Here is a 25,789-nt window from a genome sequence, read left to right as displayed (position 1 = left end):
GTCTCAAAAACTCCACTGACTTTACCATTTTTCTCAGTCTGCAGCTCTAAAGGGAGTATAGTTCTGTCTTTAACAGGCTTTTCACACGAATCAAGTTCAGACCACGACAGAGTGGTCAGTCTGACCCAGAACAAAACAGCATGATTGTTCAAGGGTGTAAACCTGAAATAAAGTGAATGTAAGAAAGACAAGAATAATTATTAGTGTGGTTCCCACAAAAACAAAACACAGGATTGATTTTCATCAATGCTCAGATTAAAATATAGCAATTTATAACTTGAGACTTACGTGTCCGACCCATTTCTGAGGATACAGGGCCATCTCCCTCATTGTAAACAGGAATCACAGTGACTTTGTACTGTGTGTCTGAAAGGAGAGGCTGCAGAACCAGGCTGGTTTGACCTGAGGGCACCGTCCTCTGAAAACAGAGGAGAAAAAAAAAAATTAAAATCAAACTAAAGCTGCCAACATGATTGGTCAAATATTCAGATACTGTCTGATCTTTTGTCACAAATTTAAAAAGACGTAATCATGATTTTTTTTCCATACATGCTCAAAAACCTGTCCGTTCATGCAAAAAAAAGGAATACATGGCAAACAATCTGGTTGTAATATGTACTGATGCAAAGCAAATCAAAACTTTAACTCTTTTGAAGGAGTCACCGACATCTGAGGAAATGATTGCTTTGCAAATCTTCATGTTCTACTTAAAAAGTTGACATGCTGTGTTTTAATAGGTAACAGAAAGAACGAAAAGGTAAATGAATCTAAGGAATCCTGACAATCAACTACAAAAAAAAAATAAAATAAAATAAAATAAAATAAAAGGTTAGCTTTTGAGAGTTGCTATAGCACGCTTTTACATTTTTATACGCCTTTAGATTTTAGTGGCTGCAGAGGTTAATTTTGTCTAGGTTTGTTCTCATGAGTGAAGCTGACCTTTTCTTAAAACAGATCTACAAATGATTTATTCATCCCGGTGAAACGGTTTCTACGAAATGCAGATCAGATAATCTGCCTCTTAATCAAGTAGGCATCTTTTATTTGTGCTTCTCTTTCCTTCTTTTTCATTCACTCCATCAACTTCTGTTCATGGGTCCAACATACTTATTACTGCATTTTACTGTCCATTTTTGAATCAGCAACTCAAGATGTAACATCAAATTCATCTTCCATTTGAAATATATTTCTCAATTGGGAAAACCTAATTGAGAAATGTCCTGTTTTCATCTTACAAATAACAATTCATAAAACTGGACCACAACATCAGCCTTTTGCGGAGTGATGTAAAACCCAAAATATATACATTTTATATATGTTAGGTGCATTTTTTGTGATAGTGATAATTTTTTGAGTAGTGATGTGCAATTGTGAATCGGGAGCAAAAGACTACAAGTTTTTAAGCATTATATATAAATAAAAATCTTAAATGTGTGTATTTTTAAAAAGCCTCAAAGAATCAATACTTGGCAGAACAAACTTTCTCAGCAATTACTGCATTTGTTGTTTTGCAAGAGCAAAAACCAAGAAGAAATCAATCTCTACACCAAAAAAAGAGATACTTGTAGGTAGCTGTGACTCACTTTTAGATTCCTCTCTCTGCTCTGGCCATTAGAAATCTTTGTCTCACCCTACCTGAGACTGCCAGTTTGCATTCAGGGCATGCACAGTCTGGCCTTACTCCATCTGCAAACTTTTTTTTCTCCATCTCAAAAGAAAAGTCTTTTTCAGACGTGTCATTCAGACAAACACTGAGAGCCTTGAGGATTCAATTTCGGCTCGGTCTGATGAAAAAGGTAGCAAGTCTCCAAACTGTCAAGGAGCTACACTGCCAGAAATAAATCAAGTCTTTATACAAACCTCATTTTGGTGCCACAAAATTATAAATAAATAAAAATATAATTATTCAAATAAGTGCAAAAATCTCAAATAAGCCCAATTTTGTATGGAATTTAATTTAAAGTATAACGTGCCTGCAGTGTTTCCATGCCAGATTTAAAAAATAGAGGAAGACCTTGGAAAGTATGAAGAGTAAAAGTTGTAATTAAAATGAGCACATAAGTGAAATTGTAAACATGTGACGGGGATTCAACAATGACTGCAAAAACTCAAACCCTGAGAGGAAAAGCACTTTCTATTTCAGAAAGTTACAAGTTACCAGCTACAGCTTTCAACAACACTGTGACTTTGTTCATGTTAGGTGGCAGAATATTTTTGGCAAATGAAAACCCAGACTGTTAGGCATATTGCTAAAAAAACAAAAAAAAATCTATCAAATTCTTGTCTAACTGTACAAGGATCACAGAATATCAATCCTTCTGAGAGATCTCTGTTTATGAAAATGTGTCTCTAATGAAATTTGAGACAGATTAGTTCAGTTTCTTCTATAAAGAAAATAGAAGAATAATAAGTTCAAGGAGGTAGAGATCTTAAAGAATTCCTTCAGGGAACAAAATAACATAAATAAATGTAAAAATGACCATTTCCAAAAATCTGCTGATTCTGCCCACACTGTTTCATTCAATCAGTGTTTTACTAAAAGTATACCTTCTGTTTTTCCATTCGTCCTTGTTAAAAGTTTTTAGCACCTAAAACAAAATTTGCTTGCAAAGTGAAAATAGCCAGAACTCTGTTACCACATACAGAAGTGCATTTGATGCCCGAAAGCCTTTGTTGATTACACACTGAATTCAGCGGCAGAGCGACTTTGGTGACTTAAGCATCACAGCTGCCTGCGAACAGATGGCTGCAGAGTTGAGTTACCCTGTGGTTACCCTGTACACACTCACATCTGGTTAAACAGTGGCAGAGACACAACCAGGATTTAAATTTGGATTTGTTGAGGATGTGAGGTTTGTGGTTTTGGGGTGGCAGTGGATGCTCCACATTCCCTCATAGTCGGGAAAATACAACCAACATCATTTGACATGTTGATGCCTGAAGAAACCAATACTGCTTTTGCAAAGCTGTTACATGCAAAAATGTTTCATTTAAAATAAAAAATGCATCTTTTATTTATTTTATAAACTTAATAAATTAAAGAATTTACCAGTATAAAAAAAACTGAAGGGATGTTGACATTTAGTTTTTGTAGGGTAAATGTACACCGACTACCGTGATCTTGAGACATTTTCTTTACGACTGTACAACTCAGACAGACTGAAGCGTAGCATCATATATACTATCTCAATGTAAACTGAATCATGGTTGTTTGGCAAGAAAATAAATTTGTTTTGAAGATTGTTTGAGTTGTTTAGGTAATTGCAATTAACAAGAGTGAGCTATTAAAAAGGTAGTCTGCACAGATGATAGAAATTCAAGGGTAATATGGGTACAGAGAAAAGGCAGCAAAACAAACTGATGCAATGAAGTTGGCAGCAACAATCATCACTCCAAGGACCCCTTGATTGGAAACAAAAGTGGTTGGGAAAAGGTGAAAGACACCTAAAGCCAAGCTGACTTCATATTTTCATGAACTAAAATCTTGTAATAGTTACAAGCCCCTCAAAAAATTACATCTTTTGAGGGGCTTAGAGAGGGAAGTTTCAGAAAAAACAAGCAATTAAATTTAATATGTTCTTTTCATGGTTATCTGCACTTAATACAGAATTTGTTCATAATTTGAACATTTAGAAAAGCATTTCATAAAGTATTGCATCATTGTTCAGTTTTCCATGGTTTGGTTCGGTGGCTTGTGGCTTCCTCAAAGGGAACACTTGTAGGAAGCTGTGCAGTTGTTTTCCCAAGCTCTTTAGACAGTGTGTGTTGAGTGCAGCACTTGGCGATTCATAACCTGACCGGACTGCCGAATGGAGCTCCCAGCTGCTAGCACTTTGATAAGAGATCTCATTTACCAAGCTGCTGGTGTGAACAGCTGGCAGCTCTTTATTGTCAGGATGAAAAGCTGCTGTGGGACCTGTGTCCAGAGCGGACCACCAAGGTACGGCGTCCTCTGCTGGGGCGATGCCACAAATCAACACTAACAAATACTCGACTGCCAGTTCAGACTCATTAAAATATGATAGGCTGTCCAGATACTGCACAACAGTTACCATGACATGAAGTGCACATAAAGCTAGGACAAAATATATGGTAGAGCACTTGGGTATTAAGGCTATAGCATAAGAGAAAGGATTCTCTATTTGTCAGCCACACTGGTTTTCATTGTTTTTGTGTTTTTCTCCTCCATTCATGCTTGTTTTGCTGTTTGTGTTTGGCTTACTTCCACTTCTCCTTTCTGTCTTACCACCATTTGGATTAACTCATTTAGTGCTTAACTCTGTTTTTTCTTCTTAAGTTGATACTGAAACCATTTTATTTTGCATCTCTGAGCCTAGCTACCTTCCTTTAGGCCCTTCACAAGTCATACATCACGTTGCTTTAGTTATAAAAGCAGGATATGATTATTTAAATTTTGTAAATAAAATTCTAATTTGTGATAAAATTAGTATTTTAGTTGAGGGGAAAAAAAGAAACAGTAGTTAAAACGCTCCCTATTTACCTCCAAAAAAGAGTAGAATATCTTAGATTAGTTAATTTTTTCATGAAGTGGCAACAAGAAATTACCAACTTGCCTAAATGTTCTCATATCTACAGCCTACTGTGAAATAACTAACTGTGACAAACAATGACAATCTGTGAAATGTATTCTGCATAGAGAAGTGTGAGAGGGGCATCACAGTTAATTGAAAAATGGTTTCAATAATCATAAATAAATGGTTTACAGAAGGTAGCTTCTAAATAAATAAAAAAAAAAGTTTAAAAAAAATTAGATTCATTTTCAAAAACTGTTGTAAACTAAATGGTAAATTCCCTGAAGTTTGCTTAAGCAGGATTATGATATGGGAACTTATCAATTTAATTACTCAATTTTGAAAATATTTCAAATACTGCCTTGCCAAATTTTTTTGAAAACAAAGAGTTTTCTTATCACTCTTTGTTATGAATCCTATGACTAATATGACTCTGGAGACCCTTTTCTGACATTACTGAAATATTTCCTTATTTGAGGTCACAACTTCTGTAAATGAACATCCAATGACAATGCTCAATACCTGAAATCATTTTCTTTTGTCCTTCGTTTCAATTTCTCCTGAGTTACAAAGTCAACTGACATCATAATTTTAGATTGGCATCTGTTTTCTGTTTTATTGTACACCTGTCAAAACTGCTGACATAAAGAAAATCTAAATAGAGTAAACATTATTTAGATGTTTACTGATGCAGAATTGTGTTTCTGCATCAGTTTTTTTCTCCAAATCTTCCTGCTCCACTTTGTCTCTTGTGGCTCATTAGAGTGAATCCAGTCACTCTCTCCATTTTTCTCAACATCTAATCAAACAGAGTCTTTGATGATCTGACAGTGTTTTCATCATTATCTTCTTCTCTATCACAAAACTCTGTGTGAAGAACTGCCATGAACTTCAGCAACATTTCATCTCCCCTTCCACTTTTGTTCCCAAAAGAAGTCTGTTAAACTGAAGGCCTGCCGTGTATTGGGGACTGACTTTTCATCAGCCCCTTCTACAGCTTTTAGTACTTTATGTACAGTGACAACAAATGATAAGCATTTTACATTTGTCCTTTACTTAAGAAATGTCATCTTTAGTTATTCCCACAGCAGCCAGTTATTTCCACTTGACCTATGCTCTTCATTTATTGGTAATTATAGACAAAATTACATCAAATATTTTAGATATTTTACCTTTATCTTTCAAACTTCCTGGTAACTCAGTACTAACCCCATTTGGAGTTTTCAGTATACTTAGCAGATTATAGCTTTAATAATTGTCCAAAAAACAACAGAATTAAAATAAAGCTGTCTTCCTTACCGACTCCTCTGCTCTGTCTCCCCTGGCACTGATGTAGGTCAGTTGATAATGACGGATGTTTCTGGAGTCTACAGCCTGCCACGACACCCGCATGCTAAATGTGGTTTCTTCATCGATCTTCAGGTTCTTCACAGCATAACGAGGTGCTGGAGGATCAGGAACGGAGAAAAGAAAATATGAATAAATAAATGAAATCGCTCAGCAGATCAGAGTCAGAGAAACTCAGTGAAGCACAAAACTGTCATACTGCGAGATGGAAGAAGATGATATCAAAATCTTTTGACATTTAATTTATTTCAAATTCATATGGTGTCTTGGTGATATCAAAACCAGAAGGTATCACAAACTTTCATGATGGGAGATAAGCCTCACATCTAAAGATGTGGAAACAGATTTGAAATAGAGATTGAACCCAAAAAGCTTCTCACCAGATTAGCTTTTGCCTGATTTTTTCAGTAACCTTCATAGTATATAAAGCTTCTTTTCATGTTTTAAAAACTAACAGATCCCAGTGACAGTGTAGAAAATGTGGATAATTAAGAAGTGGAAAAAAGAATAAATGGTTACCAAAATTAAATGTGCATTTAACTTTGATAAACTGCCCTGTCCCTATTGTTTTATACTTTACATCCTCCACACTATTATGCAGTTTTTTTATTGGTCTTCCACACAAAAGCATAATAAAATACAATAACATTTATGATTATACACAAGATAGATCTTTAAAAGAATCAATGGGTATGTGTACATTTGTAAGACACTCTATGGGAGGTGTATATAAAGAGATTATAAAAAGTCTATGGTCCAAGAGGAAGTATAATGTTTACAATTAACAAAAATTGGAAAAAGGAAGATCTGCAAAGTAAATAAGTGTGAAAGGAAAGTAAAACAGCACGTAGTGGCTGAAAGGCTTACTTAATGTCGTTGTGGTTGTTGTAGCAACTGTAGTTGTCCTCTTAGCTGAAAAGGATGAAATGATTTCAATAAAATGATTTTATTTTATTGAAATCAAGTTAATCTCAGAAATTGAAATTTGAAAGTGTAACTTTTTTTTTTAATATTCCATGAGAGGTTTTTAAATTTACCAGTGGTTTCTATTAGCACCATCTCATCACTCTCAACCTCATTTGCGTAGATAGCAGCCAGGAGGACTTCATATTCGGAGGCGGGTTCAAGTTCTTTAATCAGATAGGTGTTGATGTTTCCATTCACCAGAACCTAAAACAAAGACATGGGAAATTAGGATTTAGATGCTCTTGTGCACAGCTAAACAGCCAAAGAAGATCAAAAATAAAACTTTAGTGTTATTCAGGTACACTGAATAGCAATTAAGAAAAAAAAAAAAAAACACTCCCCTTTGAAATAGTAAGAACATTCAGATTTGGGTTTTGTTAGAATCTACAGTCGCAGTAAAATCAACCATAAAAGGAAATTATGATATTATTTTCCAGGTTTGTGGTGATATTGTTGCTACAATTAAGTGACTACTAACCGGAGTCAATAATATTTATAATAGATGAGGCCATCTATAATATCAGCCTGCAGGGTTTTCACTTAAAATGTCCTTTGGTCAAGGAAATATTGTATGCAAGCAGTCTCTTGTGATTTAGCACACATTGATTTTGCAGTGGGGTCTGATTTGATTTATTGGGCAACATTTTTTAGCAAGGTAAAAAAAAAAAAGCAGCAGCAGAAAAAAGTGAAGGGCATTAAAAATAATTACTTCCCTAACGGCAAAGCTTAAAGTACAAAACAGACAATAATGTTACCCTCATCTCTTCTGCTGATAACAATAATAAACTCAAAGTTATGGTGATGCATTTATTTTCATATTTTTTTCCAATTGTTATTTATGAAGATAGCAGTAAAAGACCACAAAAATTAACATAAATTATAAGCTCAAGAAATTAAAATAAAGAATAGATGAAGTTTTATGCAGAATCCAGAATAAAGTTATACAATTAAAACAAATAATTGCAAATTGGCTAAAATTTAAGGACAAATAGAGATTTGTTAAATAAATTTTATCCTAGCTTTTCTGTAGATATAAGCCAGGATCTCTTTGCAAAAAGACCTGAGTGATTTTCAGAATGATAAAAAAAAAAAACAGATGTAAAGAAAAAAACTTAAATTGAGCTTTATACATAAATTAAAACAAAAAAAATGCATAATTTCTTGAATTTCATCAGTTCCTTCTCTAGTTGTAAGATCTGCCTTCAACTTGGTCTCTTATTGTACAGCATTTTGTTCTAATTTCTAATTTAGTATAATCATTTTGCCTTTTATTTTGCTGCTGGTACACCTGAATTTCCCACTGAGCAACTATTGTAGTCTAACTAGCCTTCCTCTGCAGGTCCTAATTATATCACTTCTGTCTCTCTAACAGCTCCCCTCACTTAACACCTCTGACTCAGCCTTCATAGATTTAGTTAATGCCTTCATCTCCAAACCTCCTCCAGACCCCAGAGCAGGTCTCACTACCATATGGTCAATCTCCCCTTTATTGATGCCACTCTTCTCCATCCTACCTAAAATCTCTGATTAGTTTTCATTATTCCTTTGCACTTCCACTTGCAACTTCTCATTCAAAGAAATGTAATTTGACTACAAATGAAATACATATATAGTAATAATCAGACAGTCATATTAGTGGATTCAAAATAGTGGAAGTCCTTGAAAGCTGAAGCTCTTTATTCAGCAAAGGGAAATGACTGAAACATATTTAAAGGAGACTGTAGAAGAACCAGAAATTAAATAATTAAATTTTCATGTGAAACTTTCTTTTGTTAGTTCTGAGCAGTTGAATCCTGTTATTTTGCTGCAGTGAAATGTAAAGCTTTTAGGGAAATAAATGGAAAGCTGCCAAATCACAAAGCTTTTCAACACTTTGATCATTTCTTTATGTTTGAACTCCATAAAAAGGTGCACTACTGCTAGGTCTCCAAAGTATATTTTTTTCATCTAATTTCTGACAAACTTAAAAGGAGTATCATCCAGCAAATCAAAGCACATCACAAACTGAGGGATGTTTAATTGCATCTGGGCTTTCATATGGAAATGTCTACTTTGGTTTTGCAAAAATCTCCAACAGATTGTTGCAAAGTGGAATCCCGACCAAAATTGTAATGCATTTTTTCTACTAGAAGGAATTTATGATGCAAGCATAGTGACATAGTTGAGCTGAAAAATAGGTGACCAAAAATAAATGTATTAATTAAATAAATTAAAGTAATAGATATGCAGCATAAAATGTAACAAAAATAGATAAAATAAAATAATAAAACAAGTAAAATAATGGAAAAGTAAATTAAATGACAGTAACCCAAGATGAAAAATGAAATGGAAGAAAAAGATTAAATAGAGGAAATGATTTAGAATAATAATTTTAAAAAGTAAGATAAAATAAACTTACTCATTAATTTGATTAATCATGAAAAAGTTCAACAAACCTCCTCATTGTCTCCGCCATCGGTGGGCGTCCAGGTGAGTCGATACAGCAGCACATCAGAGGCGGGGTGTTGCCATGACACCCGGAAACCATCTGAGGAGATATCGCTGCTTTTCAGATTCATCGGGTCTGGAACCATCTCTACATAAGAAAAAAAACAACAGACCATCAGTCTCTTCACACTTTAAAGGGTTCTGTTTTGTCCACCACAAAAAGTGATGATCCCTACTTGTAGTGAAGCTTTCGGTCACTGCTGGAGCTTCTCCTTCTTTGTAGACAGCAAAGACCCCGACTGTGTACTCCGTCAGGGAGGTCAGGTTTTTGAGCAAATGGCTCGTCACAGCACCGAGGTCCACCTGTGCAACACAATCCACACATATAATTTAATTTGAAAAGATCCACAGAGGTTGGTGTTGTTCTTCATTTGCCTGGAGCATCAGGTTAACAGTGAAAAACAAAAGGAGTCTCGCTGGCCTCCTTGAGAAGTTGGGGTCAGCTGAACAAGCTCACCTCAGTAGTTTGGACTCCGCTGGTCTTGACGTACATGATGCGGTAGCCTCGCACCAACCTAGAAGGGGAATCCCAAGTTATGCGAACTGAGCTGTGGTCCACGTCTTGGAAACGTAGGTTACTTGCTGGGATGAGTGGCACTACACAGAAAAAAATAATAATAATCTGTGAATGGAAACTATTTTCTGCTTTAAAATATTACACTAGATGAAAGAACACCAAAATGTTTAAGAAAAAGCTCAAACTAAAAATAATAAAAGACTTTCTATCAATCATGTCAGGAGCAAAAAGATGAATACAATCATAACAACTAACACAGAATGAGCTGCTGGGATCATGATTTTACGTTCCCTGTTTCTCTCACACTCTCATGGGTTTTAGAGCAAGAGTTATTGGACTCTGCTATTTTAATTATAAAGTGGACTAAACCTCATTACATCACTACCACTCCCTGAGGCTTTGCTCCAACTTCATCTTCTGCTTTAATTCTTCCACTTTCTCTTGGAAGACCTGCAAAGGACTAAAAAAAAATGTCATCCCCATTGTGGTTTTAAATTCAGCCTGGAAAACTGATTTAGTCTGATCCATTGAAACTTTTCTGCTTCGAATTACTGATCTGTTTCTAAAAAAAAAAAAGAAAAAAAAGAGGAGGAGGAGAAAACCCCTGATTGTTCTCTCCATTGCTTCACCTCAATTATACAGAGGGTCAGAGCAAAGACAAACTAGTAGAGAGATAGTGGAAAAATGAGGCAAGGGAGGAGATACTGCCACTGCTTTTACAGTGCCTCGGTCAGCAGGATGGAAAATTAAAAAAGGTGGAAAGATAGGAAAGTTTGCAAAGTTTCATAATTCTTGCTGGTTTGCAAATACTTCCTTAAATGTCACTGCAACTTACTTTTTTTGCAGAAGGGATCATTTTTATTTTTAAAGATGGATCATTTTTCTGTATTGGGAATTTTTGTACTTTCATAAAGTACAGATAAATCCGGTGTTCCTTCTTTAATCATACACCAAATACTTCAGGAACTCAGGTCGAAACCGAGACAGACCCAGAGGAAAGGCACAGATAAGTCAAAATAAATGATAATGGGTGTGCTGTGGGGGTGCAGAGGTTAAGCACAACCAATGTATGGAGGCTTTGGTCCTCCATACATGGAGTTTGATTCCCAGCCTGGCGACCTTTGTCACATGTCTTCCCCTTCTCTCATTACCCACTGTCCTGTCAGTTAACTATCAAATAAAGGCCACTTGAGCCAATAAAAACTTTTTTTTAATTAATGATAATCACCTCTTTTCTTTAAAGTAATTTACTCTTCAACAAGTGGAAGAAAATGTATATTTTCCATAAGAGTAGTCAGACATTACTTATTCACAGCACTTGTATTGTGTGTCATCGGATTATATGAAAATAAGTATAAACTTCTTGATACGTGGATAAGTGATAAAGATATTCATTTTGTGTTTATAGTTTGAATTCAGTATGCAGTGCATGTCATAATGGAAACAAAACACAAAATGCTTTCCTCATATATTCATCACATCTAGCTTGAGATCTTATTTTGAAGCTCTGCTCTGTTTACTCTGTTGTACTGCATTTTTATCAAGGTCATTTGCATCTGCTTTTTACACAACAGTGATCATCAGAGTGCATTATGGCTAAACAATGGAAGAGATGACAGGCCCTCATTTTGTCAAGTCTGTTAGCAAAATGAGGGATGAGAGGTTTTGGGGAGATGTGGGAGCTGAATGAAAAGAAGAAATAAGTGCAGATTAAACCTCCATCAGGCATCGTCCGGCTGCATGATGAGGCTTAGCAGGTGACAAGAAATGTAGCTTTTGGATGATTCTGATGATACATCTCAGCAAGGGTGGAAAGAAACCACTTACATTACTCACTAACATTATTGCAATTAAGCATCATTTGTCAGTAGTTTTTACTTTTTAAAGTTGCTTACAAAACCCAAAGTTTTAGTTGAATTTGTTTTGTGTAAAACATATAGTTAGAAAAAACACCAGAAAGTTTGTATAGAGATGAGTTGAGTCAGAGCTCAAAGACACAAAATAAGGTATTGCTTGAAAAAAAATGATTAAAGAGATAACCGTGCAATAAATAGAGAATGCACGACTTGTTCCTGGAACAATATCTCATGAGAAGTCAACTGAGAAAGCTGTCTGTCTCCTTCCACTGGAAAAACACTATATGTATGCAGCTGCTGGACTTGACATAAGCATTCCCTGACTTAAAGCCACATTCCTCACTCCTTTTTGGAGATGCAATAAAACACAAATTAGTAAGAATGGTAAGGATTTGGAGACAGTTAAACAGGAACAGACTCTAATCAGGGCTCAGGATTTAGAGCCACATGCAGAAAATATCTGGGAGAGAGACAGATGGAAACAGATTTAAGGATGGGAGGCTGAGAGTTTTCTTTGATGGTGAAAAAAGCAAGACGCACCAGAAACGTCATTTGAGCATGTCACAATTGCACTAGTAAAGCTAAATGAAAAAAGTCGAAGGTGGTAAAAATCTAAAGTAAATATAATTACAACAGCTCATTCTGCTGATTAGATAAATGTTCGAGTCAAGACTAAAACCTAATCAGAAAAATGTATCTGATAAAGTGTTTGGGTTAGAAATTTAGCTTCCTTCTATCAAAGTCCTACAACTCAGATATTTATACAGATCTAAAAACAAGCTAAAATTAGTGAATTCAAGTGTGCTTCATGCATAAACGGAAGTCTCTTCAATAAGTGATTTGATTTCTTTCCAAATGAACAGCAGGCAGCTGCAAGAAAAATATTAAAATGACTCGAGTAGAGCGAGGTGCACCAATGAGAATGAAAGCAAATTGAGATGAAGGTGATAAAAAGCAGTAAGAAACCTTTTATTAACTACATTACATATAGATTACCTAAAGTCTAATTCTTCTATCTTTAACACAATTTACCTCAAAGCTTTGCAGACTCGTCCAGATTTCTTTACAGAACCACCAAGCCTCTCAATTAAAGCTACAAAAGATGTTTTACATACGACATCCCAAAGTGTCATCTTAATATTCAGTATTAAAGTGGTTTTACTTCATTTGACATTTTCAATATTTTGGCAGATTAAACTGCTAACACTTTACTGACAGAGAAATAAACTACTTATATATTCATATTACTTTAATTTTTGCTGCTATGTCAATTAGGAAACTTCTCCAGACAGTTTGCTGCAATGTATTTTTTATGGATATCCAATTAAAGAGGCTGAATGCAAGTACAAGTTCACTTACTAGCATAGCAAACTATCCTACTGAGACTCAATTTATAATTTATTTTGAAGTTTGTGATTCCAACATAAGCAAGAGGAGTATGAGCATTTTTGCACTGCGGTTGTGCCACAGAGTCATTAATAAGAAAATGTACAGAAAAATATTTGAACTATTAGATGAAAAAGCTTTGGAAAAATGAGAATCACAGCTTATCTGTGGAATAAAATGTGAAAACACACTCTGTTGCATTGGCTAACAGAGCATGGACAGTAGAGAGGGTCTTCGAAGAATGTTTGATGGAGACTTACATGTGGTCTGCTGGCTGGTCATGGGATCACTGGCCTCCTCTCCATACATGGCATAAACTGTTACTGTGTATTCAGTGGCTGGAGTTAACCCTTCCAGCTCCACCTCATTTACAGAATCACCCACTTTCACCTGCACACACACAGACACAGAGCAGAACAGTATGAATGCCTCTATCTGAAAACTAATGCCGTGTTTTTAACTCCAACATCTTTCGACTCCTGTTTGAATTGTTCACATCATCTCTCTGTGATTCCATCATATCAATCCAACCGGCCCATACATTTCGAACAAGCATAGGGTCTAGCTGTGACCCTATGAGTTCATATGTCCCCTCATTTGATTTTATTTCATTAAATCAGATTTCATTTTATGATTTCATATACATAGCTTGGTCAGAAAAGCTTCAGCAGAGTCAAGGTAAAATGAGACAATATGAGACTCAGTAAGAAGGTTGAGAACTGAAAACTTCTCAATGGAGCCACCCAGTCACGTAATGAAGGCCTTCCAGCTTTTCAAAAAGATGCTTTCAAGGCTGCTGATTCAACACTGAGAGCTGTGAGCAACTTAATTATTATTTTTTTCAAAAGAAAATTGTTACAACAAAAATGAATCTGTCAATTACAGACCAAAATTGGTTGTTCAGTTGCCTTTTTGTCTATCACCTGCATACTGATGTAAAAAGTAAATCAAGCTTAATATCCTTATAAAAGTTTTAATTTTAAACATGAATATGCGATGAAAACACTATATTCTTTTCATATTCCAAACAGGAAAAATTCAATGATTAAATTTGTCATTAATTAACAGAAGGTGGTAGAAAATGATTATAAGGGTGTTGAATTATGAGCACTGGCCACATTTTTCTTTTAAAACTTAATAAAAAATGCTTGCACATTTAGCCTTTCTCTGAATCAAATATTTACTTTCGCAGAGCTGCCTTACACCTGTGTTGCATGGAGTCAACAAACTTCTGGAAGCTGTGCAAGAGGTTGATGAATTATTTGTTCAACCCACAAGATCAAATATGGCTGTGCACCTTAGAGTGGGGTGAACACTGCCAGTATAAACTCCAATCACCTCACATGTTTGGTGCAAGTTTAGCATGTTGTAAACTTTGCTCAAGTTGCTTGGAAGGTATAGTTCAGAAATTTTAGAATGGGGTTCACTGAATTATTGTAATATTGAGCTTCACTGTAAATAATTTATTTTGCTTTTTGGACTTGGAGATTAAGTCAATCTCCAATTCCCCATTTTGCTTTACTCTAAATTAAATCTCACTTTCCCCCAGTCTCAAAAAACTGGCCTCAAATTAAATCCCAAATCCCAGAAAGGGATCTGAGTGCAGCTGAAATCTGCTACATTTTGAGTTATGACACTAGAACCACAGAGTCAAACTCATCTTGCTTCTGAAACACATCCATTTCCACGCTTAACTCCTTCATGAATTGTTTTTATTGCCTTCCACCTGCAGGGGATAGCAAAGGCAGGAATAATGAGGTCTAATGGGAAAGGGTGAGTACAACTGGCTGTGCCTTTTCCACCTCTTAAAGGCACAGTGGTGACATGAGTCACACCTCTGTCATGTGTGACTCATTTTCCAGAACTGCAGAGAGAGTTGATGATTTTATCATCCTTTTAAAATGATGCTCTGATGTGCTGAACGAATCACAATCAGCCCGTCATTGCAGTGATTACAATTGCTGTCTTTCTGCTTCATTTTCTAACAGTTTAAGGAATACAAAATGGCATAAGAATTTGCTATACTATTTCACACAATGCACAGAAGAAAATGAGAGAACAACAATTTCCTGTACCAGTGGCTTATTTCTATGTTGCTATTTTAGAAATGTGTGCCTCAATATCTTGGATGAAATTGACTTTTTTTTTAATAGAACATAAAGACAAAATATAGGAAGTAGCTTTTCTACATAAAATGTACAATTGCATCACATTAGATGTATTAAAATGGTTTTTTGTATGTTTTTTTGTATAAAATGTCCCTTTTGTTCAGTCTTCCATCAAGTTTCATTTTTTTCTCAAAATACAATTTTATATTTTTTCTTTTCCATCTCTCAGTATGAAGACATGTGATCACTACAGAGTTAGCTGATTGATGGAGGGTTGATTGCTCAACCAGCAGCTGCATGATACTGTGAACCTACCTATAATATATAGTCCACATTAAAATAATTTCCTCACTTTGACAATCATGTCTAGTCCAGGTTTTCACAAGAGGTATTTACTGAACATTACTCAGTCCTAAAAAAGACATTTTAGACATTTACCCTGATCAGACCTGAAAAATGTAGCAGTTTTTAAGCAGACGATAATGGGTAAATGAGCCTATAAAAAGTGCAGAAAGGTTCTAAGAAATGTGTTACTTCCATTATTTTGTTTGCTTTATAAATTTTCTCATTTTCACATTTTGTTGACCTGTTTACCTCCTTCTCATCTGCAGCTTCTTGCTCAGTCAGCGGGGCGTACAGGATCATGTAACCTGAAGCCCCAGCGGCGATCTTCCAGCGGACCCTCATGGTGCTGTGGGTGATATCGAACAACTCTAGGTTGTTCACTGTGGGCAGGGCCACTGCAAGACAAAGACACATATCACTCTGATAAATTTACCACTTTAAAAACTAACCCACTTTATAAATGTACAGTCAATATGTTGATCAAAATAGAAAACAAATGACCACATATCTGCACATTAAAAAACCAATCAGGATCCCTCGTGGCAATATTCAAGAGCAAGGTCAACCTGTTACTTAATTTTCTTTCTTGACCAGCAGGGAGGAATTTCTCATTTTGATAATTGAGCAGCTATTACACAGGACAGATTGCTCTGGCATGTCAGGATGATTCCTCATGCAACTTAAGCAAAACTATCTGTTGATTAGTAGGATAAGCCCTTTTATGCCTAATGGAACTCCTACATTCTGTTTATGGCTCCCTTTTAATGTTTAATGCTTTTGCATAAGACATAAAGTGGGCGCTGTACCGGTCCGCTGAGATGAAGAGAGAGCTGAGTCAAAAAGCAAAGCTTTAGATTTACCGGTGGATCTATGTTCGCACCCTCATCTATGGTCATGAGCATTTGGGTCATGACCGAAAGCGGCCAAAATGGGTTTTCTCCGTAATGCTTACATGTGGTGGCACTTCCTCTCAGGGCCTCACTGGCAGAGCTTCGGTAGACGGCAAAAACGGCCACCTGGTACTCTGTGAGGGAGTTCAGGTAAGTCAGCTCCACACTGTTTTCTGTCCCCAAAACCACCTGAAAGACAGCCTTAAAATCAGAATCTGGATCTCCAAAGACTGCTTTACAACCACTAAACAAACAGAAAAAAAAGTTCATATTAAGTTTATTTATTGCCATGGTTCCTTATAGCAATCTGTTTTGTCACAGTGCCGGCTGTTTTAGGCTTTTTAATAAATACGGGCAAGTTTAGGTTAGTAGCTTTTACCTCTAATTAACCTTACTTGAATGCCAAGGTCTTATTTTTCACATTTCTAAGTGACCATAAAAAAAACACCTTTTTATGAAGGTTAATTTATAGAGTGGGATAACAGGAAGCCTTGGATTACAAAATGAAACTACCAAAATGCTTGGATCAATTAAAAAAAATGAATGTTTATAGTTCTAAAAATACTACAGTGACATTACATACAATGCATAAAAAAGGATTTACACATTTATATCCTAAAATTTTATTTCTTTAACCAAATGGATGTAGTTTAATTAATGGTGAGTTATTCACCTGCAATGAATAATCATTTAGTTTGGGGCTTTTTGCATATCTTTATTAAGAGTGCCAAAAAGCATGAAGGGTGTTGTATTCTTTATAAAAACCTGGAATTAGCTAGTCAGTCCAGGTTTCTACAGATGTCCAAAGATATTATGAAGTAAAAATAAAGTCAAAGTCTGAGCCAAAAAGCAACAAAAGATGACCAAGTACACATATAATAATTATAGAAATTAACAGCTCAAAATAAAAAAGGAGGAAACATTTCAACCAAATATCTTCTCACAAAATAGTTTTAGCTAAAATTTATTTCTAGTTTTTCTCTTCCTTTAATTGTCAAATAAATTACTTGCAAGAATTTCTAGCTTGCAAACGCATCGTTTGCCACCACAATTTGTGGTTCTTTAAAGAGATTTGAAATGAAAAACTGTCAGATGAGGTGCAATGAAATCAGACATAGCTTTTTATAAATAACAGAAAAAGTCTAAGGGAGAGTCAAATTTAAAAGCAAACTTGATTAAATCTACTTTTACTATGTGACAGAAAAGTTCCACACATAAAGTAACCAGATAAAAGACTTAAGGGTGCATTGAATAAAACCGCAAACAAGCTTCCGAGCAGCTGAAAATGTCCAGTTTATTACCTTATTTGTTTAGTATATTAATGTTTTCAATGTTCCCATCTATGTAGCAGCAGGCACACAAAGGCAGATACAATCTTGTTTACCTCAGTATTAAGAGGCATGTGATTTTATGATTCCCTAATGGCAAATTCCACAGAACAGTCCCCATTTACTATGCAGATCACTCCAAGAAATGAAATTGTTGAGGTGACCCTGAAAGGATTAGCAGAGCGGCTTTAATTAAAAACGGCATCATTAAGTCCACACTTAGGCGTTTTATTTGCCTTGTGCTGGGAAATCCCTTGCAAACTAATATCAATTAAGGTGCCTAAAGAAAACTCTCTAAGACTTGGGACTTGATACCTCTGGCTAAGTGAACATGGGAGATGTGATAAAAAATATCTTGGTCAAATCATAAATATTTACTGTAGTCAGTTTCCTTTCACAACAGATCAGAACATTCAGGTCACTGGTGGCTTTTGTCAGCGCTTGGAGAAGTATTTAGAAATAACCTGAGACGCTTCCCATCATGCACGATTGATTTTTAGAATTCCCCAACTGTTTCAAAGATCCATAAAACTTCAGTAGGGAGGTTATGGTGGTTTATTATCATGGTGGCTATATATCATGGTCCTGGGTGAGACATTGAGTAACAGTGACAGGTAATTCATGAAACGTGGTCCAGGTGCACCAACATAAATTTGTCATCAGAGAATTTGAAACAGCACAGACCATGAGGTAGTAGATTCAGACCAAAACTATAACCCTCTCACTTGGAGTGTAATGAGCACTCCAAGTGAGTTATGGTAAAGTTCTTATTTGTGCAGACGGTTCCATAATTTACATTTAAATAAATGCCAAAAAAGTGCCATGATACAGCAGCCTCCTGTGTGGAGGCATTGTTATGCACTTGACTTCATATCCAATAAAACTGCCAGATGGGGAGAAGACTGCACAACAAAACTGAGAGAAGTTTGGTTTAAATAGAAATACAGTAGAAACCAAGTACTTTTTCTTCTGGTTGTCCTCCACTGGCTGGGTAGTACACCACTCGATATTTCTCAACCTGGCCTGGTGCGTGAGTCCATGTAACCCGAAAACTGCGAGCTGTTATATCTGATGTCACAAGATTACGAGGAGGTGTAATAGAGGTGACGGGCGGAGCTGGCTCTCCTGCTCCTGCAAAATATAAAGACCAAATTAGAAATGACACATGCAGTGTTCTATTTGTATAAATAATATTAACAAAATGTAAAATAAATAAATAAATAAAAATGCTTTGGCAGTTTGACACTGAATTTAGTTGCTAATACATAACCAATGTGCACTACGATTTATTAACCGAGTTGAACCTTTTATTTTTCTGTCAAGCTGTTCCACACGGTCACAGACGGTCTTGGAGAGACCTTCCACGATGTCACTCATCACACTGAAGTCTGCCACGTTGTATACGTGAGTCTCCTCGGGAGGAGACGCAATGGCCTTCAGCTCGTTTTCATCTGCGTTTTTCACACCTGAAAGGAGAGGAGAGAGACAGAAATGGAGAGAGAAAATTTTAGACTGTGAGGCAAAAAAAAAAAACATGAAAGGTGCAGAGGAGAGGTTTATGATGATGCAACAAGGAGAAGGAAAGAGAGAATTTTATTTCACAGATTGGATAAAGAATTTAATTATTGAGTTATCATCAGACATGTTTGCATAACATACAACAAATTTTGTCTAAATTCCACAACAGGTGAAAGTCTGAATTTTAAAACTTGTAATTTAGCACAAATTGCTTATCTTCCTTGCATTTTAATGTTCAAACAAGGTGGCTTAAAAAAATATTCTATGCATTCTATATGCCACTGAGCCCAGTTAGAGGTAGGATACTTATATACATTATATGCAGTCATACTAGATAAATCAGCATCCGCGTTCTGATGATGCTCATTTATGCTCATTTGTCAGAATAACAGTACCTTTTAAAAATAACAACCTGTCCCCAGGTGATAAATATACTTCTCATTAAGCCAACATTTATGTTTTTTTTTCTTTTCATTGGTGTTATGTAATATTCTAATCTCAAATATTAAGCTTTTAATTAACCCTCTCAGGATCAAATTACTTGCGAAGACTAGCTAAGTAGCACCGAGCTGTTGCAAACCTGCAACATCTGCCTAGAGACCGTTAAATGTATTTTTTAAAAAGGAGAGGCTTGAAAATATGTTTGTAATTAATCTATATAAACTGTTTAACTCAACAAATGTAGTTAATAAAAATGTGTTTTAAATAGTATTCCAATATTGTAGACTACTTTGCATATATACAAAACAGTAACCCAATAAGTATTCTCAGGCTACACTATGCAGACACTCTGTCTGCACTGTTGCTGAAGTGTTTCCAGTGGCAGGGTGTTCCAATCCTTTTATTGAGCCAACGGTTATTCCACTATTCAGAGCACCAAGGGACCGTACAGAAAATTGAGCTCTCATCCCAAAACATGTTTACTTGATATGACAGAAAATATATGAGTTAATACAGAGAGGACATACCAATAGCAAATAGTTCTATCCCAGCATTCTTCAAGCTTTGGGCAGGAGGAATCACATCGTCTTGGGATTTCCCATCAGTGATGAGGATTCCTATTTTTGGAACACCAGGCCGGGACCCAGATTCTACTTTGAAGCTGTTTTCCAGTATAAAGGTGAGAGCCAGACCTGGATTGTTGAGAACAGTGCAATGTCAGTACATATACAAAAACAACAATGAAAACAGAATAATCAAAGTAGAAGTTGCAAGTAATAAAAAATTAAAATTATTTATCTAAATAGGCGTAAGAGTCTTGGAACACAGCATGACTGAAATGAAATATGATACAAGCTAAAATAAAAGACAATAGTCGAATACAAGCCAAGTCAATGTTAGTTTCTATTATCAGATAGCTAGTGACTTTAAAAAGGTGTTTTCAACATAAAGGGAGAGAAGGCCATAATAAGTCACAAGTGAAGTGTTAAAGGTTTTCTTCTGTCATAACATTATAAAATGAAAAAAAAAAAAAATTACAGATGTAAATTCGTAAAATGCCTCAAAAACATGAAGACGTAATGTTATACTTGATTAGGCAAACAGACTAAGTCGAGTTGGAAAATTGAAAAGAAATGAGAAAATGTCTTGGAGAAGTTTAAGAAAAACTGTTCCAGAATTACAAATGTCTATTTTCTTATAGTTTCAAAGTAGCCAGTGAATTTAAAAAAAATTATAGTAACAATCCAGAAAAAAAAAAAAGATTTCACATATACTAATGAATATAAATTATTTTTGTGTAAATGATACTAAGCTACTACGCATCACATCTTTGCTTATTTTCTGTTTGTTTTTGTGAGGAAACAAATATTTGTTATTTCATTATACCTTTTACAATGAAATAATGTAAAACTGGTGTCTTACCACATTAGGAAAGACATTTTTTATAGGTGCACATGAAATTGAAGCACAGTTATTACAATAACAGGTTCCATGTTTTACACAATAATATATTTGGCCCTTGGGCAGACTTCCATTGTCCTTTATGTCCACAGAGATCTTACTGATCACTCTCCTAAAAGTGAGAGATAGTGGAGGAAAGCATTGTGATAATAAAAAGCAAAATGTGAATTATTCACTATCAATATTTGCGCTGCAAAATTTAATGAGAATATTGGAGTCAACATGTGGTACATTTTTTATGCAGTTGTACTAGCATTAAAAAAACATTGCACTGAGTATTTGCTTGGCAAGAGGACGTCTAGTGTAAAATGATAAAATCCTTTTGCCAACCAATTATTTTAAAGATGCATTATGTACGAGCTTGACAGTTTGATTGTACCCTGAGTTTCCCTCTGAGGTCCGAAGAAAACTTGTCAGAAACAAGGCAGGAGCCACTGTCAGAGATTGTAACTTAACTGGTCTGAAGTGTCGTTATCAGTTTGACAAGTTTTATTGTCTCCTGAGTTTGACCACATAATGAGCAGGTGAGTTCAGAGGTAGCCCACACTGACAATCTCTGACTTCTGCACTGAAAATCCAATCTTGGATTGAGCGATACATAAATGCAAAATTCTAAAAGGAATACTTATAATAAATGCAAACTGTTTAACTGCATAATATCTCAACCTATACAATAAATGCAATTTTCATACAGTAATAAAGAAAAAGTAAGTAAAATAATTGTAGTCCTTCTAATCTACGCTGCACTTCTTTCATGCTTCAATGTATTTAAAAAAAATTATAATTTTCTGCTGCAGAATATCAAATCAATATTAGAAGTCATTTTTTGTTGTCCTGACCTTCTGTTCCACAGTCTCATCTGATCAGCAAAGGTTGTTATTGAATCTATAAATACCAACCTGAAATTAACTGCACCAGAGGGAATTTAATAAACTGAGGTAGCAAACTGGCTTGATTCCAGTTCCACCTCTGAATGTCATCTGTTTACTCATCTGTGTTTGGAAGACTATAATAACCAGAAAGTAGTGTGAGAATTTGCGTGGCAGCATACCTGTCAGTGTGTTTCCTCCTTTATAGGGCAGGTTTTTCACAGCCTCTATCACAGCCTCTTTGGTAGTGTGAGCATTCAGATGCCACTCAATCCTGGGGTCTCCACTGTACTGAGCAAGTCCTGCATTGGACAATGAAATGTAAGATGTTGTTCAAACAATAGAAAAGGGAAAAATCCAAAACAGAACTCACCAATTCTTGTTTTGTCAAATTCCACAGAAAAGGCATTGACAAGGTTTTCTAGGAAGGCTCGAACCAGCCTAAAGTTAATCCGACCGATACTCCAAGAGCCATCCACCAGGATCACAATGTCGGCTATGGCGGGAGTCTTGCACAAGAATCCATTTTCAGCTGGCAAAGTGAAAAAAAGAAAGCAAAGGCAAAAATAATTAGCATTTTTAAAGAGAAAAATGGAAATTAAACCCCAAAAGACTTCACGTCAGGCAATGACTGAAATAAAAATATCAAACTTTGAAATACCAGTATAATTCTCACACATGTTGAACCTGCAGAGGTAAAAGCAGGACAATTAGATCTGCAGCTTCTGTCTTAAAGTATTACAAAGTGTTTCATTAATTCTAATTCACTTCAACACGGGATAATTAAACCCCAGAGGAACGACGCGCTTAGTTTCAGCAGATGAAAAATAATGGCCCACTCTGTTGTTTGTCTCAATAGTTTACTGGGTGATAAAGCAGACCAGGCTCTAATGAGCCAACAGCAGTTCATTTACAAACGCTCATACAGCAAACAGAGAGAGTCGAAGGCCAACAGAATAAAGAAACAGCTCTATTTCAAACAACCATTTCTACATCGCTGGGAAACCTCTGAGAGCAGGGATCGCAGTACAGGAGCAACAACTGTTCATACAAAAACGTGTTTTCTGGCTTTCAGAGCCAGCATGAATCTGATACATAGTTGACCCATTTGCTCCCATGGTTTATCTACTGTATACATTTGAACTTTTTAGAGCTTTTGCAGCTGTTGGCGCATAATTTCTTACCCTACAGATATTGGAGAATATTTCTTTCAGGTCACAGCATGTTTTCACATTTTGTCACAGTGGAGCAGGTTATAAGAGTGAGTGATCGGAGGGCTGGCAGGGGCATTCTTCAGCAATCATTTTATTCAACGTTGACAGGAACTTAGTGGGGTATCTCTTCAGGCATGTCTCAGCAGTGTTGGAATGTGAGCCTCCTCCCTGATTTGTTTTAAAGATCTGTGCAGTAATTAAATATATATTTGGTGGGTAGAAGGAAGCAACGACACAGGAGACACACAATCAGGAAGCTCCAGTTGAAAGAATAAAATTTAAAGCTTATGGTATTTGATGTTGGTTTTATGGAGGAAAAGGACATTGACCTCTTATTGGGAAGGTTTAATGTAGCAATACAGAATGCTTCATTTTTTTCTGATTTCTTTATATTTAGTTAATTAAAAATAGGGTTGAAAATGTTCTGAGAATTCTGAAAATCTTAAGTTTTCCAAGGAAGTGCATGGAAATTTAAATTTCAATTTAGATATATTCGGAGAAATATGATTTAACTTAATTAGATGTCAACCAAGTACACTTTAGTAAATAAATGCTATTCCTCAATTATGTAGACATTGTGCACAATTTATTAAAGGTTTACTGATTCTAATTATATGTAATATGATTCAAAAAAAATTGTTTAAACTAACCTTATTTCAGGTTGGCTCCAAACAAATTTCCACAATTCCACTGGAAATGACTCATTTGTAAAAAATCTGTTTCCCCAATTTAGCTTTCTATTCCAGTTAAGTTTCAAGAAAAAAAAAATTCCTTCCTTTGATAAATCTATCTTTAATATAGTTTCAAGTTTTCTTGCACAGTGACATTTAAAACTTCTGATGTCCTAATTTTTTTATTTTATTTTTTTTTAGCTTTGACCTTTCTATTCCGACTTTAGTCATTTCACTTTAGGAGCTTTAAAGCATGATGCTAAAGCACATTTTTGTAGCCATCTTGCCTTGAGTTTCTATTGATATTATCAGTGTGGATATCCGGTTTGGTCAATTTAAAAGGAACTCAATTACAAAGTTGACATTTTAAACTGTCTTATACATCCTGTATTAGCGATTACCAACAGCAGTCTTTGTCTGTATTACATAGAAAGAAAAAAAATCCTTTATGTCAACATTTCCAAAAGCTGTCACACAAAGGTAGGTAGATAAAACAGAGCAACTTTGCTTTGATCTATTCAATTTTTTTGTCATCTGCTGAAATAAGTCTTTACAGTAGAGATATATTTTCAGAATTAAGAAACCTTATCAAAAAGACAAACATTTGAGGCCTTATGACAGTTGTTGTTTATACTGTCTGCAGTTCTCAGACATGTGATAAATATCTACTATCTTTTTAAATGGCTTATAACTCTCTGCTTCCTTTAACTGATGATACAAAATATGTCTTCTGACCCTTTTTCTTCTGAATTTTATGGTAAGACATATGTTACCATGTTGGTAAAACTCAGATCAAAGAAGATCTGATTTATTTATTTTCCGTTTGTGTAATCAGACAGAAAATTGGACAATTCTGGTCAAAAGTAAAGGCATGATTACTTCTGATTACATTCTTCACTTTATCTGCCAAATGGCAAACAAGAGAGCCTTGAAGAAAAGACCGAGGGGAGTTGAGAATGCCACTGTAGTGTAAATACTCTCTTTCAAAGATGCTTCAGAATTATTTCAGAAACAGGTTCCAAACATCTTTACTCCATGAACTTTTTGAATTGTTGCTATTTGGCAAATGGTACCTCAACTTCAAAAGCAGAACCGTTATGCTGTCTAGCTTTCTGCCTCAAACTCTTCTAACGCTTAGCTGCTGCTAAGATAATGTACTTCATGTTGTTCACACCAGTTTAATTAAATTGTCAGTCTCAGTTTGTTTCTTATAATTTTTGGTGAAGGTGAGTCGATTTAGTTTCTCCATTACCAATCAGAACAACTAACAACAAGAGTGGGAAACTTTGACTAAATGAAACTGGACTGCAATGTTAAACACTTCAAGGATTTAACTTTTGTTCTGCATTTCTTTGACAGAAGGCCTATGAATTTCACCAGAAAAAAATGTCTGACTAAAGTCTGACTGTTTAATAATGAATTAAGTAAATCCCTGCCTATATCACTAGACTTGACTGTCTTTAAAAACACTCAATATTTATAACAATATCCTCAAATCTGAAACATAAAGTTACCAAAAACATAACATGCTTGTGTAAATTCTATTATGTGCTGAAATATTTGCCACCATTTCCTGAATGAGAGTATCAGAAATTGAAGCAACAGAACACGGAAATATCCATGTTATAACACATAATATCCCTGGATTAACGGTGTTAAGAGGAAGGATTTAAACAAGTTCAATGCCAGAAAGGATGGATTCATTTCAGTCAGTGCAAGGAGCAAAACCAAAACGTTAGACAGGGATTTAGAGCTTTAGAGCCAGCTCTGTAAAAGACTGGCACCTGGACTGATGGCGAAAGGGTGGAAGAGAGAGGAGGAAGCAAAGGAAGAGCCACAGACACTCGTATATT

The 25,789-nt window shown here is 35.5% G+C and overlaps 1 protein-coding gene across 6 annotated transcripts in view; it reads right to left on the bottom strand.

The window, feature by feature from the left end:
• Positions 1 to 25,789, bottom strand: part of LOC129375852 (collagen alpha-1(XIV) chain-like) — a 126,191-nt gene that overhangs the window by 59,569 nt on the left and 40,833 nt on the right. For all 6 annotated transcript variants that reach the window (XM_055055200.1, XM_055055201.1, XM_055055203.1 and 3 more), the window contains 15 exons: positions 22,425 to 22,583; positions 22,234 to 22,353; positions 20,249 to 20,413; positions 19,067 to 19,228; positions 18,724 to 18,893; positions 16,497 to 16,623; positions 15,794 to 15,939; positions 13,352 to 13,481; positions 9,790 to 9,929; positions 9,509 to 9,635; positions 9,281 to 9,420; positions 6,917 to 7,049; positions 6,747 to 6,791; positions 5,832 to 5,977; positions 289 to 418 (listed from right to left, as the gene is read on the bottom strand). In XM_055055200.1, coding sequence (XP_054911175.1) covers positions 289 to 418; positions 5,832 to 5,977; positions 6,747 to 6,791; positions 6,917 to 7,049; positions 9,281 to 9,420; positions 9,509 to 9,635; positions 9,790 to 9,929; positions 13,352 to 13,481; positions 15,794 to 15,939; positions 16,497 to 16,623; positions 18,724 to 18,893; positions 19,067 to 19,228; positions 20,249 to 20,413; positions 22,234 to 22,353; positions 22,425 to 22,583 — 2,040 coding nt within the window. The remainder of the gene's footprint in view (positions 1 to 288; positions 419 to 5,831; positions 5,978 to 6,746; positions 6,792 to 6,916; positions 7,050 to 9,280; positions 9,421 to 9,508; positions 9,636 to 9,789; positions 9,930 to 13,351; positions 13,482 to 15,793; positions 15,940 to 16,496; positions 16,624 to 18,723; positions 18,894 to 19,066; positions 19,229 to 20,248; positions 20,414 to 22,233; positions 22,354 to 22,424; positions 22,584 to 25,789) is intronic.

This window comes from Poeciliopsis prolifica, unplaced genomic scaffold (genome assembly GCF_027474105.1).
Source record: "Poeciliopsis prolifica strain line A6 unplaced genomic scaffold, Auburn_PproV2 SCAFFOLD041, whole genome shotgun sequence".
In the NCBI taxonomy this organism is placed as follows: domain Eukaryota; kingdom Metazoa; phylum Chordata; class Actinopteri; order Cyprinodontiformes; family Poeciliidae; genus Poeciliopsis; species Poeciliopsis prolifica.
The sequence above is the reverse complement of the archived record's forward strand: the minus strand, read 5'-3'. Positions and strand labels throughout refer to the sequence as shown.